The sequence below is a fragment of the Curcuma longa genome, chromosome 15 (assembly GCF_044706935.1).
Source record: "Curcuma longa cultivar G26 ecotype Majalengka, Jawa Barat chromosome 15, ITB_CL_G26_1.1, whole genome shotgun sequence".
Lineage (NCBI taxonomy): Eukaryota > Viridiplantae > Streptophyta > Magnoliopsida > Zingiberales > Zingiberaceae > Curcuma > Curcuma longa.
Genome location: NC_133875.1, coordinates 6157316 through 6169880, shown reverse-complemented (window position 1 = coordinate 6169880; position 12565 = coordinate 6157316). Strand labels below are relative to the sequence as shown.

The 12565-nt window shown below is 35.1% G+C and overlaps 2 protein-coding genes across 2 annotated transcripts in view; both read left to right on the top strand.

Moving 5' to 3' along the window:
* The window catches only part of LOC141845918 (E3 ubiquitin-protein ligase UPL6), a gene marked incomplete at its 5' end in the record, with an annotated part of 38292 nt that extends 35164 nt beyond the window's left edge, over window positions 1–3128 (top strand). Inside the window, 4 exon segments of the mRNA XM_074733917.1 lie at window positions 996–1063; window positions 1340–1406; window positions 2851–3021; window positions 3096–3128. Of these exon segments, the coding sequence (XP_074590018.1) occupies window positions 996–1063; window positions 1340–1406; window positions 2851–3021; window positions 3096–3128 (339 nt within the window).
* Window positions 3129–3181: 53 nt separating this feature from the next.
* LOC141846757 (E3 ubiquitin-protein ligase UPL6-like) overlaps window positions 3182–12565 on the top strand; it is a 13843-nt gene continuing 4459 nt past the window's right edge. The window contains exons 1-3 of the mRNA XM_074734798.1: window positions 3182–3194; window positions 5819–5899; window positions 7431–7504. Of these exons, the coding sequence (XP_074590899.1) occupies window positions 5846–5899; window positions 7431–7504 (128 nt within the window). The 5' untranslated portion in view covers window positions 3182–3194; window positions 5819–5845. The remainder of the gene's footprint in view (window positions 3195–5818; window positions 5900–7430; window positions 7505–12565) is intronic.

Below are 12565 nucleotides of genomic sequence, written 5' to 3'. Positions count from 1 at the left end.
TATAATAACATTATAGTTACGACATAATATCATTGTTTGGATTGAAATCTCAAGCTCAAGGCAACGTTTCCAGTGCCAGTATTGAAGATGGAGGTGTGCTAATGGAAGTGAAAGGAGTGTTGTTGTTGAAGAGAGAGTGGAAGAAGAGTAGGTGCCAACATTGATGCCGAGGAGTAGAGGACTTTAGTGTTAGAGGAGGAGGAAGGGGGAAGGAGGAATGTCAGTGTTGTGGAGGAAGAGGAAAACGAATAGGAGATGAGTTTACCTTGAGTGGAGGAAGCTTGTTGGCATTGGAGGAAAAAGCTAGGTTGCTAGGGTTTTGATTTTGACGAGGAGAAAGGTTCAACACAAAGGAGCCAACGTGGAGCTTGTGTCATGACTCCTGGCATTGTGGAGTATTTAATGGTGCATATGTGGCTTTGTGATGTGGAAGAGAAAGCATGAACAGCGTGTCGATGAAGAAAGTTGTGCGTGCTATTGCTCAAGACAGTATTGATAATGTTTGTTGTTTGGTGGAATAAAAACATTTACATGTCTTTACTGGCACAACTTGAAATTTTAGATGCTAGTTATAACTATTACTTGGGTATGATCCTAATTGGTATGTAAACATATTTGTTATATAAACAATTAATAGCCATCGCGACTCCAGGATGTTTAACTTCTGGATTGGCGGTAATAGAGTTCGAAATTTATAGGTCATTCAATGTTGTGTTTTGCAACTTCAACCTAATGGTAAATCTCAACTATGCTGGGTTACATGACTCAAGAAGTCAATCCATGCTTTCCCATCAAACCTCTTGTTACAATGACATGAAGCTCCATGTGGCCAACTACTAGTTTGCTATGTTATGGTTTATTAGGCTCACTTTTATTTATTTTTTTAAAAAAATCTTACCCTCTCTTCCGTTCATTCATGTTTGTCTTTCTCCTGTCATGCTTGATAAAAGTTGGAACATGGCTCTTTTATTTATGTCCTACGCCATCTTTTGCAGGCAATGTATGAGGGTATCCTTGTGGACATACCATTTGCAACATTCTTCCTTAGCAAATTGAAAGAGAAGTGAGTTCTCTAGTCCTCTACTTTTGTTCTACTAGCTTTCTCTAAAATTACCAGTCGAAATATTTTTCTCTCAAGTAGTAGTTAAATAGTGTTTATCTTCTTGGAAATTTCTTTTACATTGAAGCATTTAAGTTCCTAAACTTTGTGTCTCATAAATATTAATGAGTTTCTTGTTTATTGATGGCCTTTTTTTTTGAAGGATTTCATTGCATATTTTTATTTCATGTTTGACTATCTCATTTCTTGATTGATCATATTTCATTTCTTGGCAATTAGGAGCAACTTTTTGCATGACTTGCCTTCACTAGATCCAGAGCTGTATCGCCACCTTCTCTTCTTAAAGGTGAAAGCCCTACTCTTGGTGTATTTACAATGTTAAATTTTGTCTCTAATCCTCACAACTTGAATAAAATATGGACTATACTTTATTTGATGACTTTGCAAGCGTTCAGTATTTCTTCCCAATCTTTTAGTTGGTGATGCAAATACCTTTTTCTGTTATAGTCTCTATAATGGGTAACAGAAAGTAATGATATTGAACAGTTATAACTCGGTTAACTCTAAAGAATCTTATACCTATTGTAGAGTAATGATATTGAACAGTAATAACTTGGTTAGCTGTAAAGAATCTTATACCTATTGTTTAACACTTAGAACCATAATATTGTTGTATCTTCAATTGTGTTTTCAAATTCTGACTACGGTATAAATGGATTAGGGGATCCTATCATGTGAGATCTCTCTTTCTAATGTAACCCAAATAAATGTATTGGCAAATACAGGGCACTCTTGATAATTAGGAATATATATAAAAATGAAAATTCATTTTTTATTATTTCTTAATAATCTCACTGAACTCATGTTTAATTGTGGAGCCATTCTCATCACGTCATTTTAGTTTCACATCAGTTCAGTTTTAACTTTGGAATTTAGCCATATCGTTGCTATCACAATGAATTTGTAGAAATTGGAATCAAGGGTTTCAATCCTAAAATCATGCCATTTTTCATCAGAATCACTTCTAAATTAGATCATAGAAATCAATAGGTAAAATTATTTGCACAAGTAAATATGATTTGTGCTTACAACTAAATTGGTGTTAGCTGTGATTATCTTATATTTGGTTGCTTGCTGAATCTCATGTTTGTTCTGTATTTGTATGCCAAGTGAACTTAATTCGTTTATATCAGTCTAGCATCTGTTGAGAAACTTATTCAAGTTTTTAAAAAGAGAAACTGATGTATGGTTAAGCATCTGGAAAGGAAAATGCTGATGCATGACTGATTTTGTTCCACCAGTTATTCTACTTTTTTTCTCTTCACTCTACATTCATTTACAATTATATCATCTGTGTAGTATCTGTCTGTGTTTGTGGACAAAGTAAACTTCTATATTACTCCATCATCTGGTTGTCTGTGTTTGTGGACAAAGTAAACTTCAATATTACTTTATCATTTGGTCTTCTTCAATCTTTCTTCAGGCTTTCTCATTTTAGATTTATTCCTAATCTGATATTTTTGTGAGTCACTTGATAACATTTAAACATCTTGAACTTTACTTATGAGATTAGTAATGTGAAGTTTGCCTTCAAAAATTGTAAGTGCTATTTGCACACTAGTTTTTTCCTTTTCAGTTTGATTTTACTTCTTGTAAATCATATAATGTATGCTTTTCCTAAATTGAAGCATCCAACAGCATTTCATGCCTAAATTATTTGTTCAAACTGTACGCCTATCTTCCTTCCCCAACGAGCCATTCTTATTTCGGCTTCTTTTGCTATCTTGCAGCATTACAAGGGTGATGTGTCAGAACTGGAACTGTATTTTGTTGTTGTAAAAAATGAATATGGAGAACAAACAGAAGAGGAACTAATTCCTGGTGGAAAAGATATGCACGTTACGAAGGACAATGTGATTGCTTTCATTCATCTTGTTGCTAATTATCGCTTGAATTATCAGGTTTGTACTCTTTTTTTTTTTCCTTTTTTGTTATTAAGGCTTCTACGTACCTATTTGGCCTTTTCAACGTGCAGATTCGCATTCAAAGTTTACACTTTTTACTTTGAGGATTCCAACAGCTTATTCCAAAAAGAATGGATTGAAATGTTTATTGCAACGAGCATGAAATTCAGGTAAAGTGCATTTTAGCTTTTTGACACATTGACCATGTTTATATCAAACAACTCAAATAGTGGCATAACTCATTTGGGTTCATTGAAAGGATCTATACCTAGTGCCAATATGACATAGCACAAACACAGTACAGATCCAGATTGATACCAAAGAGATAGTTATACTTGCAAATTTCTATTTCTTCTTTCCTATGTATTTAAGAATGTAGATAGGTTCACAAGTCCCATAATGATGTTCATTATACTATAGTGGCACCTTCAATACTATTTGCTGTAATATTATAGCTAGACAATGAATTTTTTATTACTAATTAGGTGCCTGAAAAGGATATGTCTATTCTCAGATTGATTTTAATTATTTAGGAGAATTCAATTTTTCTCCTCAAAGTTTGTTCCTTTCTAAAACATCATTGAGTCTTATTTATCAAATAATGCTCTTGGTTTTAACTGCAAAATGCTCCCTTTGGAGTTTAATACTGTCAATATGCCACTTTAGTTTGCTTAAGTTTACTGATATTAACAAATTGTTCCCTATTGTTTACCTTTGTACGATGCTGTCATACTTCAAAAATCTCTAGACAAAGTCATAAGTCAGAGGGGCATTATGTAAAAAAAGTAAAATCTTGAAGGAATTTCTCATAAAGTTGGCTAGTGGAACTTGACAGTTGCAATGTATTAAAAAAAAACACCTTGGAGCCTTTAGACAATTGAAACAAGGAAAATCTAGGAAAATAATTGGTGACCTTATTCCATCATTTTGAAAAAAAATAAATAAGATGATTGTTCTAAAATAGGAAAATAAGAAATAGAAAGAATCTATAAACTAAAATCAAATCCCATAATTTGGAAGAATATTGCAGGTAGCAACAACTTTTATAGTAACATACAACTAAAAATAACAACAAATTAAAATACCCTAAATCAAAAGTTCCTGCTGATCCTCCAAGGGTTCTTCTGCCAATAATCCTCCAAAATTCCCCCTTAATCTGGTGAATAGTTAGTTATCTATAATTCAGAGCTTCCTGACTTCCTATAGGAATATAAGCAAGATTTTAGTCACCTTCCTCAATCTCCTTTATAAAGCTTCAAAATCCTTATAACCAACTCTCTGTCACTATAAAGTATTGTTGGACAAGCATGTGACAATGCTAAGTGTTTTGCCAGTCTATGCAACCTGATCAAAAACTCATAAATGGCTCTGATCTCTGCTTGTGCACTGCTTTATGCTATAATTTATTGATTTTTTGCTTTTCCAATATGCCAACTGGCCAAATTCCCCTGTAGCTTGGAATAAAACAAGGAGGTTGATTGGCTGTTGAGAATGCATTGTGTTAGTGAGAACCTTTTGAAGGCTTCAGCTCCTTGTTTCATTATATTTGATAATCTGATTCACCTACATATCTCAAATTACCCAACTTGCACCCTAACTGATATGCTGCATAGTTTGTCTAGGATGAATAAAGAAAATAAATAAAATACTTCTTTTATTCCTCCAAATCAAAATTTAGAACTTTTACCAACAAGTGAACCACAACTCTCATTGAACCAATTCATTATTGATTCCATCATAAAGCACTTATTTAGAATCCAAATTGGACTCGACTTGAGCCAAATTAATGTCTACCTCATAGTTCGCTAATAAACTCCAACAATAACCTAATCAGAGACTCAACCTGACCAAACAATTAATTTTTGGTTTCAACCTTCACACAATCGATCTAATTCCAGCTAAGCCCAACTCCAATGCTACTTAATATGGAAACAACACTCTTAACCACAACCCCAAAACAACCAATGATATTTGAATTGAACTTTCTTCAATTCCAATGGCATCAAATCAATCTTAGTTAAAATTGATTTAACCCTCAATTCAACTGCTAAAATCCTAAGAAATCATAATTATAAATTTCTGATATTATAACAAGCTTGATGTGGAAGTCCCATTGTAGAGTCTGAATCCTTGCCTCTATGGCAAATAACTTCTACAGTTGGTAACAAACAACAACTTGCAATTCTCTTAATCAGGTATCTCTTATCAATCCTCCAAGGGATCTTCTGCTGATAATCCATCAACAATAATAACTTATGGTCATTTTGCAAAAAGGAGGGACATGCTTAGGCAAAGTGAAATTTAGGTATTTTGAGTGACAATGATGGGTTTGATGTAGTCACAGGTAGATGCATTCTTATTCCACTTGAACAACTATATCAACTCATTGATAAATCTTAATCAAAACCATTGTTCAATTTTCCCTGCTTATGATTGGCAATGTTGTCTATCATGACTGCTTTCAATTTAAGGTGATCATTCTAGATCTGGAGTTTATTCCCAAAGAAATTCAATTAACGTATTCAGTGAGCTCTTTGTTATGTGATAGGAAACTTTTAGCTTTATCTGAATGACTAATTTTAAGATCTGCATTTCCTCTCTTTTATTTTTCTTCATTCTCTTTATCAGATACATGGGTCAGAGTATGCTTAACTTATTTTTTGCATCGACTAAACCACATTAAATCATATGTATAGACCAAGAATTAATTGTTTTTACCATCGTTGCATTATTATATTTTCTGTTTTGTTTATGAAGCAGCACCTCACCATTCACTCTGGTGTTCTTCTTCCAGCTTCTTATATCAGGGTCACTTGAAAGTATGGATGTGGATGATCTGCGTTCAAACACTCATTATGCTGGTGGCTACCATCATGTATGTTTTGGGCAAACTGTTTCTTGTTACATGACAATTTCCTTGATTTTTTTTTATTGAAATATTTGCTTACCTTCTTTGTTGAATGCCGGTTGATGCAAATTAATTGGGATCTCAACTTTCAATTTGTAATTGAATTTTGATATTATTCTATTTTAGAATTGGTATCTTTTGTTTTACGAGGATTTTAATGCTGTAAATCTATCCACCCATCCCATCTTAAAAATAGTGTTTCACTCATTGCTAATATTGATTTCAATTTCATGGTACCCACTATGCAAGTCAATGTTAGAGAGCCATCAAGCTTCTACCATCAAATTGAGTATGTCCTCAAGTTTAGGTGTGAGAGATCTACACTTAATAATGATTTTGTTGATGACACAACTAATAATGCACGCTCTCATATAATCTTTTTATTTGTCAATAAATGAAGCTTTTCTGTAAGAGTTTCTTGATTTGCCTATTTAATTCAACATGATCCATGTAGTTCATGTTATTGTATGAAAGATTATTCAATTAAGACCTCAAAACAAATTCTGTGCTGAATTATGGTTCATCAAGTAAGTCTTCTGGAAAATTTTCTGTAATTATGTCTTTGAACTCGCCTAGAATCTTCTTGACCTTTGGAGGATGACTTACAAGAGAGGCACGACAGTTGACTATAAGGTTATGGGCGAAGCCAGTAAGGCTACTATAACTCATGACTCCTTTTCTTTCTCAAACTGGCATTTGTCTGAGAAGGTGAAGGGGATTTCTTAAAGATTGGGTAGCTTTGTTGTTGGCTTGGGTTTTGGGCTCAGCTTCATTAGCCTTGACTAACATTATGTCCATTGTGCTTGAAGAAATGTGCATTTTCTCTTCCATACTAAGTAATGACCACTTGACCCATCTTCTACAAAGGCACCTCCTTTTTTATATACCAGATATCCACTTTACACTATATTTAGCACTGCAAATGGTGATTTGGAAAGTCTTATCTCTCCACCCAATAGGATGAACGCTTCTTGGTAGGGGAGGACGATGCAAAGTAATTGAGATTTGAAATTATAATTAAATTTTAGTAGGGTAATGCTTCTTCCACGGGACCCTACATTGGTGGAAGCTTTGAGTAATATCTTATGTTTTGGAAGGAATTATTAGTATTAGTTTATTTCTAAATTTGTGATTTTCTTCCTAGTTTTGTCTGAGTTTAGTCTATAAAAGTGTCGTTATTGCTTGACTAATAAAATTTCCCTTTCAATTTTCCATGTGAAATTCCCTCTATGTGAGGGCTTGTGCTATGCCACTGGTTCATGCTAATTTATAGAACCTATGGTTGCTTTTTCCAGTAACTTAAGTGCTATGACTAAGTTGGTTCTCTACATCTGTACAATAATTTATTTGAGTTGGCTTATTCGTACATAGCCAAACGCTTGCAAAAGTTTGATGAAATCATGATGTTGTTGAGGACTTTTCCTCCTCTCTTTTTGGCTTTTGATTTGATCACGAACCTTTACTAGTTTTGTAGAACTGATGTTGGTTCTGTTGGCAGGATCATCAGGTCATTGTGATGTTCTGGGAAGTGCTCAAAAGCTTTTCTTTGGAGTACCAGAAAAAATTCCTCAAGTCAGTTTTCAATTTTAAATGCCAGTTTATGATATATTTTTTAAGAATATAACGTCATGAATGTTTATTGCAACCATATTGAATGTTATAGTAACTTGATAGACAGTTAAAATTCAATAAGAATTTCCCAGGCTGATGTTAGTGTTTCAGTTTATGATTGATCAATGACCAGTACTGCTAAACAAATAAATTATGCTTATAGAATCTAGAATTATTATACAAAGGTAATTTTGTTTTCAGGAAATTTACCGTTAGTGTACAAGCTTAGGTTGTATTGGGACCTTAGGAGTAATATGAATATTTTTAGATAAAGCCTTTTCTTATATAAGATGGAGATTTTATTCTAGTTGTAAAAATTAAGCATGTTCTGCTATGACAATGTACTATATTAGTGACTGGTGTGGAAGTTGCCAAATAAGAAGTCTGAGTGGTGTGCCTCATGCTGTATTATACTGTTATGGGTCTTTATGTAAAGATGTAAAGGTATAAGGGTCTATTTTGTAATGTCTCGTATACTCAATATATCCATATATAGGTAGAGGGGCTCTACCTAGGGAACTGATTATAATAATTATCCCCTACATTGTATTGGAGCCGATGCCTAATTCCCCAATCTTCCACTGCGTAACCAATGCTAGTGTTCTCTTCATGCCATTCAATGGATATCATCAGTCAGGTGTGTAACACCTCTCTTTAGCATCTTCATTTCATCCACATGAAGTGGAGCTTTGATTCATCATTGGCTTCCTTGTGAACATCTCCATTGCACCTCAATTGCTTGATGCCTGCCCCTATGAAGCAGTGAGCAGAGGTCCATCGATTCATCCTGCCTAGGCCTAATTGCCTAACATCGCACTTCTCTTCGTGCGCATTGCAACACTTGTAGCACTGTGTGGTCTCCTATCCTTATTCTGAAAAAGAGATGAGGCGCTCTTGCAGCCTGTAAGGTTACAACTGAGCAAAGTTGCCTTTATTCTCTAGATCCAATTTCCTTATCGGTTGTCCCTTCTTCCTCCATCAGCCTTCCTTTCTCAGCAAGCAGTTGTTAATTTGCTTGAATGCCAAAATCTTTGCCACTACTCTGATGCCTCTTGTTGGTACTATTTCCACTATTTCAAGGTCAGTGATCATCATAATGGACAAAATCTTTGTTGTTCCTATATAGTTTGTGGATCAAGGTCAACTAGAGCACCTTACTAATCCTTTCTAATTGAGTTTTCAAGATCAATGAGTTCACTCGTTCATTGTGGGAGTGGATAGATGCTTAAGTATTGGCTCTTTTGAACATCTTTCGCTGCTATCTTTCCTCTTACAAGACCCACACATATTCTGACTTTATATAGGCAATATCTCCCATGCCTATGATGTCATTGATAGTCTATTTTAGATACACCACAGTGACACAAGATGACCACTAGGTCATTTCCAAATCATCACAATCAATTTTAGAGGTCTCCTTTCGACCTCTTTTGATGTCTAGGAGATGTAGGACCACCATTGGCAAGTTATTCACCATTATATTTCTCCAAGCTACTCACCTTGAATTGGAGATAGTGAGATCTTGAATCCGATGTCGTCAATCTTCTATTTTTCCTCTATCCAATGTGTGAATGGATGTTATGTGCTTCAACTATTGCTTCGTGCTCTTCTATCCTGGTAGATTGATGTATCTGTGTTGGTAGTTGATTCACCTCTCGGAGAATCATCAGGTGATCATGAAGGCTGATAATGAGGTGGTTTCCCTAGAGGATAGAACAAATTCAAGTGATACATTCTATTCTCTTCACGGATTTTCCCCCTCCCTCTGGTCATTTGCCTCAAACTCTACTAATGTATCCTAGTCTAATGCTCCTCTGTCAACTCAGTCAGATAACTATATTTTTACAAATTTTGTAGAGTACTCTTTGCTCTTTCAACTTCATACGACTATTAGTGCATCACCTTGGTTAGTTACCTCATTCACCCATAGAGGTACCACTACTACATTTTTATCACGTACCTCAGTCGTCTTTTTAGATCCTAAATATAGGGCCTTATATTTCTGGTAACACATCCCTTTTTTACTCTTATACCCCCATGAGTCATACTAGTGTTGTGATAGCCAATGGGTCTCACTCATTGGTTAAGGACATTTGAGATGTTTTACTTTCACCCTTGCTCCTCTAAGCCCTCATCTTCTATCTCATATGTTCCTACGGTTCCATTGAGCTAGTTGTTCATTAGTCAACTTACTAATCTTTGAATTGTTTTGCTTCCTGCCTAGCTTACCCGGCCTACTGGGACTCTTGAGTTAAGGTTCAACCCACATGGTTAGATCTGGATCATGGCTTTAGTCCGGTGAAGAGCGTCCTTGCTCTGATACCACTTGTTGGGTCTCAAGGATGTCCACATCTCCACAATGGCATGATATTGTCCACTCTGAGCCTAAGCCCTCATGGTTTTGTTCTTGGGTTCTCCCCAAAAGGCCTCTAATGGAGATACTTTTTATCCTTTTAAACTCATGATCTTTCCTATGTGTTTTAGATGTGGGACTATGTTTGCACCCTTGCAACCCAACAAGTTGTTCATTAGTCAACTTACTAATCTTTGAATTGTTTTGCTCTTATCTTGAGTCAGTCATCTTGGTCATCCTTCTCTTTAATACTCGAAGCAAATGGCCTTTAGTATTTCTTTACTTCAGTCTTTTGTGTGTGAATTTTACTAACTTGGTAAACGTATTATGTCCTGTTTCCCTACGATGCCAACACTTTTGGCTACACTCTATCATCTCGAGTTGCATTGTATCTTGTTCATCCTTTTCTTCAAGAAGCACATGGTCTTAGTATTTCTGTTCTTCAGTCTCTTGAGTGCAAATTTTTGCTAACTTTGTAATTTGATCACTTTTCCCAAGGAGTGTCTATAAAAGTGCCCTACAACTTTTTTGCTTTGGTTCATTTGGATATGTTGGGTCTAAGTCATGTCAATCCTACTTTTGATTTCAAACTCTTTATAACTAGAATGATATAGTGTTTTCTAATGAAATATTTTTTTTACTTTTTATTATTTTAATACGAAATCAAAAATTAGTTTGACGTCCCTATAAAATTCTAGTAGTGAAATGCTTGGTAATACTTCTCTTAGATTTTATAGTCATTCCTATCTTGCAATGACATTCTTCATCAGTCTAATGCCCTCACACACCTTAGTAAAATGGTATGGTAGAACCAAAAAATCTACACTAAAGCTACTTGGACTCTACTCTTGCACATGTATATACCCCTTTCGTTTTGGGATGTATTCTCTCTATTTGTTATTTTATGAATCATATGTTATTCGCCACTTTTCATGGCCAGGTCTCATTCAGTGTTCTCTTTCTACATGATACTGACTATTCTTTTCCACCATGGGTCTTGGATGAACCAGCTTTGTTTATTTTGTGTCCCTTGGTTGTGCTAAGTTATCACTTTGCTCTGTCAAGTGTATCTTTCTTAGTTGCTCATGCTTCTAAAACGGCCATTGTTGTTACTTTCTTGAATCTTGTGCCAATCATTGTTCGTGTAATCTTCTAAAAAGATCATGGCTTTTAATCTTTGGATCATTCTTTCATCTGGTGGCAAATGAACCTATATATTGATTTGTCAGAATGTTGAAATAGTCTAATGTTCCAGAGACCTTATTTGCTGTTTCATTCCTTGATATCTAATCCCTGATGTGTTTCATCATTGTTTTTACCCAACCTCTATATTTAGCCAGCACTTGGGTTTCTCACACAAGCATTTGCTTTTAACTTCCAAGCCCATCAAAATTGGAGTCTAATGCGCTGACCAAACACTAACATTTTTCTTAAATCCCGTGCACCCACAAATTCTGTTATTGCTAAAATTTGAACTTAATGTGCATGCTAAACTTGTATCTGGTATCTCCAACAAATTTGATTTTTTTCCTGACGATGCCAAAATTTGATGAGGTTATTCTTAAAGTTTTTTTATGTTTTCATGGTGTTTTAAGCTTGTAGGATATTTGACACATCCTAAATTTGACTTCCTCCCCTTTATGATTTTTAGGTTTGTGACTGGCTGTTCCAGAGGGCCACTTCTTGGTTTCAAGTATCTTGAACCAAAGTTCTGCATACAAAGGTTTATTCAACTAGTTTTTTTTTCCCGTTTATGCTTATTGACTGCTTACATTTTGTTGGTGTTTTGCTGAAAATAGGGCTGCTCCTTTTGATTTTGTGGAAGAAGATCTTGACCGTTTACCGACATCTGCCACATGCATGAATTTGTGAAGTTACCTCCATATCAAACGTATGTTACCTCCCAGAGCTTCAAAAGTCAATATACCAATTTTTCATGTGGTTTCATTTTCTGGGAAATACTAGGATAATTTCTTTAAGTGAACCTTGTAACTTATGTTCTTTCTTTAACCTTTTTCTTATGAAAGCCATGAATATTCCAAACTTTACCATTTATATTGGGTCCAGTTTTTAGTTCAAAGCTGCAGATTGTGTTAGTTATAGCGTCTGCATCTCCTGAAGACCTCTCTACTTTTACAATTATTCATGATTCGCTGATGTTGATTCTTAATGTTTGATCCTCTATACTGTTTTTGCCAACTTTTTTTATTTCTCACATCTTATTGGCTTCATACATTTTGTTTTACAGGACGGAACAAATGAGAACCAAATTAGTCTATGCAATAAGTGCAGATGCTGGTTTTGATTTGAGCTGATCCTTGGTTATCAACACTCTTTGTTTAGATAACAGCTAGAGCATCTTCGCATGCTTTCTGATGATTGGGTTGTCGATGGCCTGATTGAGTGATTCTAGCCTCCATCACAAAAGCAAACACGGTGTTACAGCAGCTCCATAAAGGACTATGACAAACAAAGACAATGGTACTTGTAGATACTTGGGAAGACGGTGGGAACTTCAAAATTGGAAAGGAGATCATATTCAAAACTGTAAATACTGAAATCTATGTCTGGCCACCCAATGTTAGAAATGAGGTTAATCGAAATGTACACGTCCTTTTCTTCTTTTTTTTGGTGCATCTGCTGATGTGCTGTCATCCTACTTGTAAATT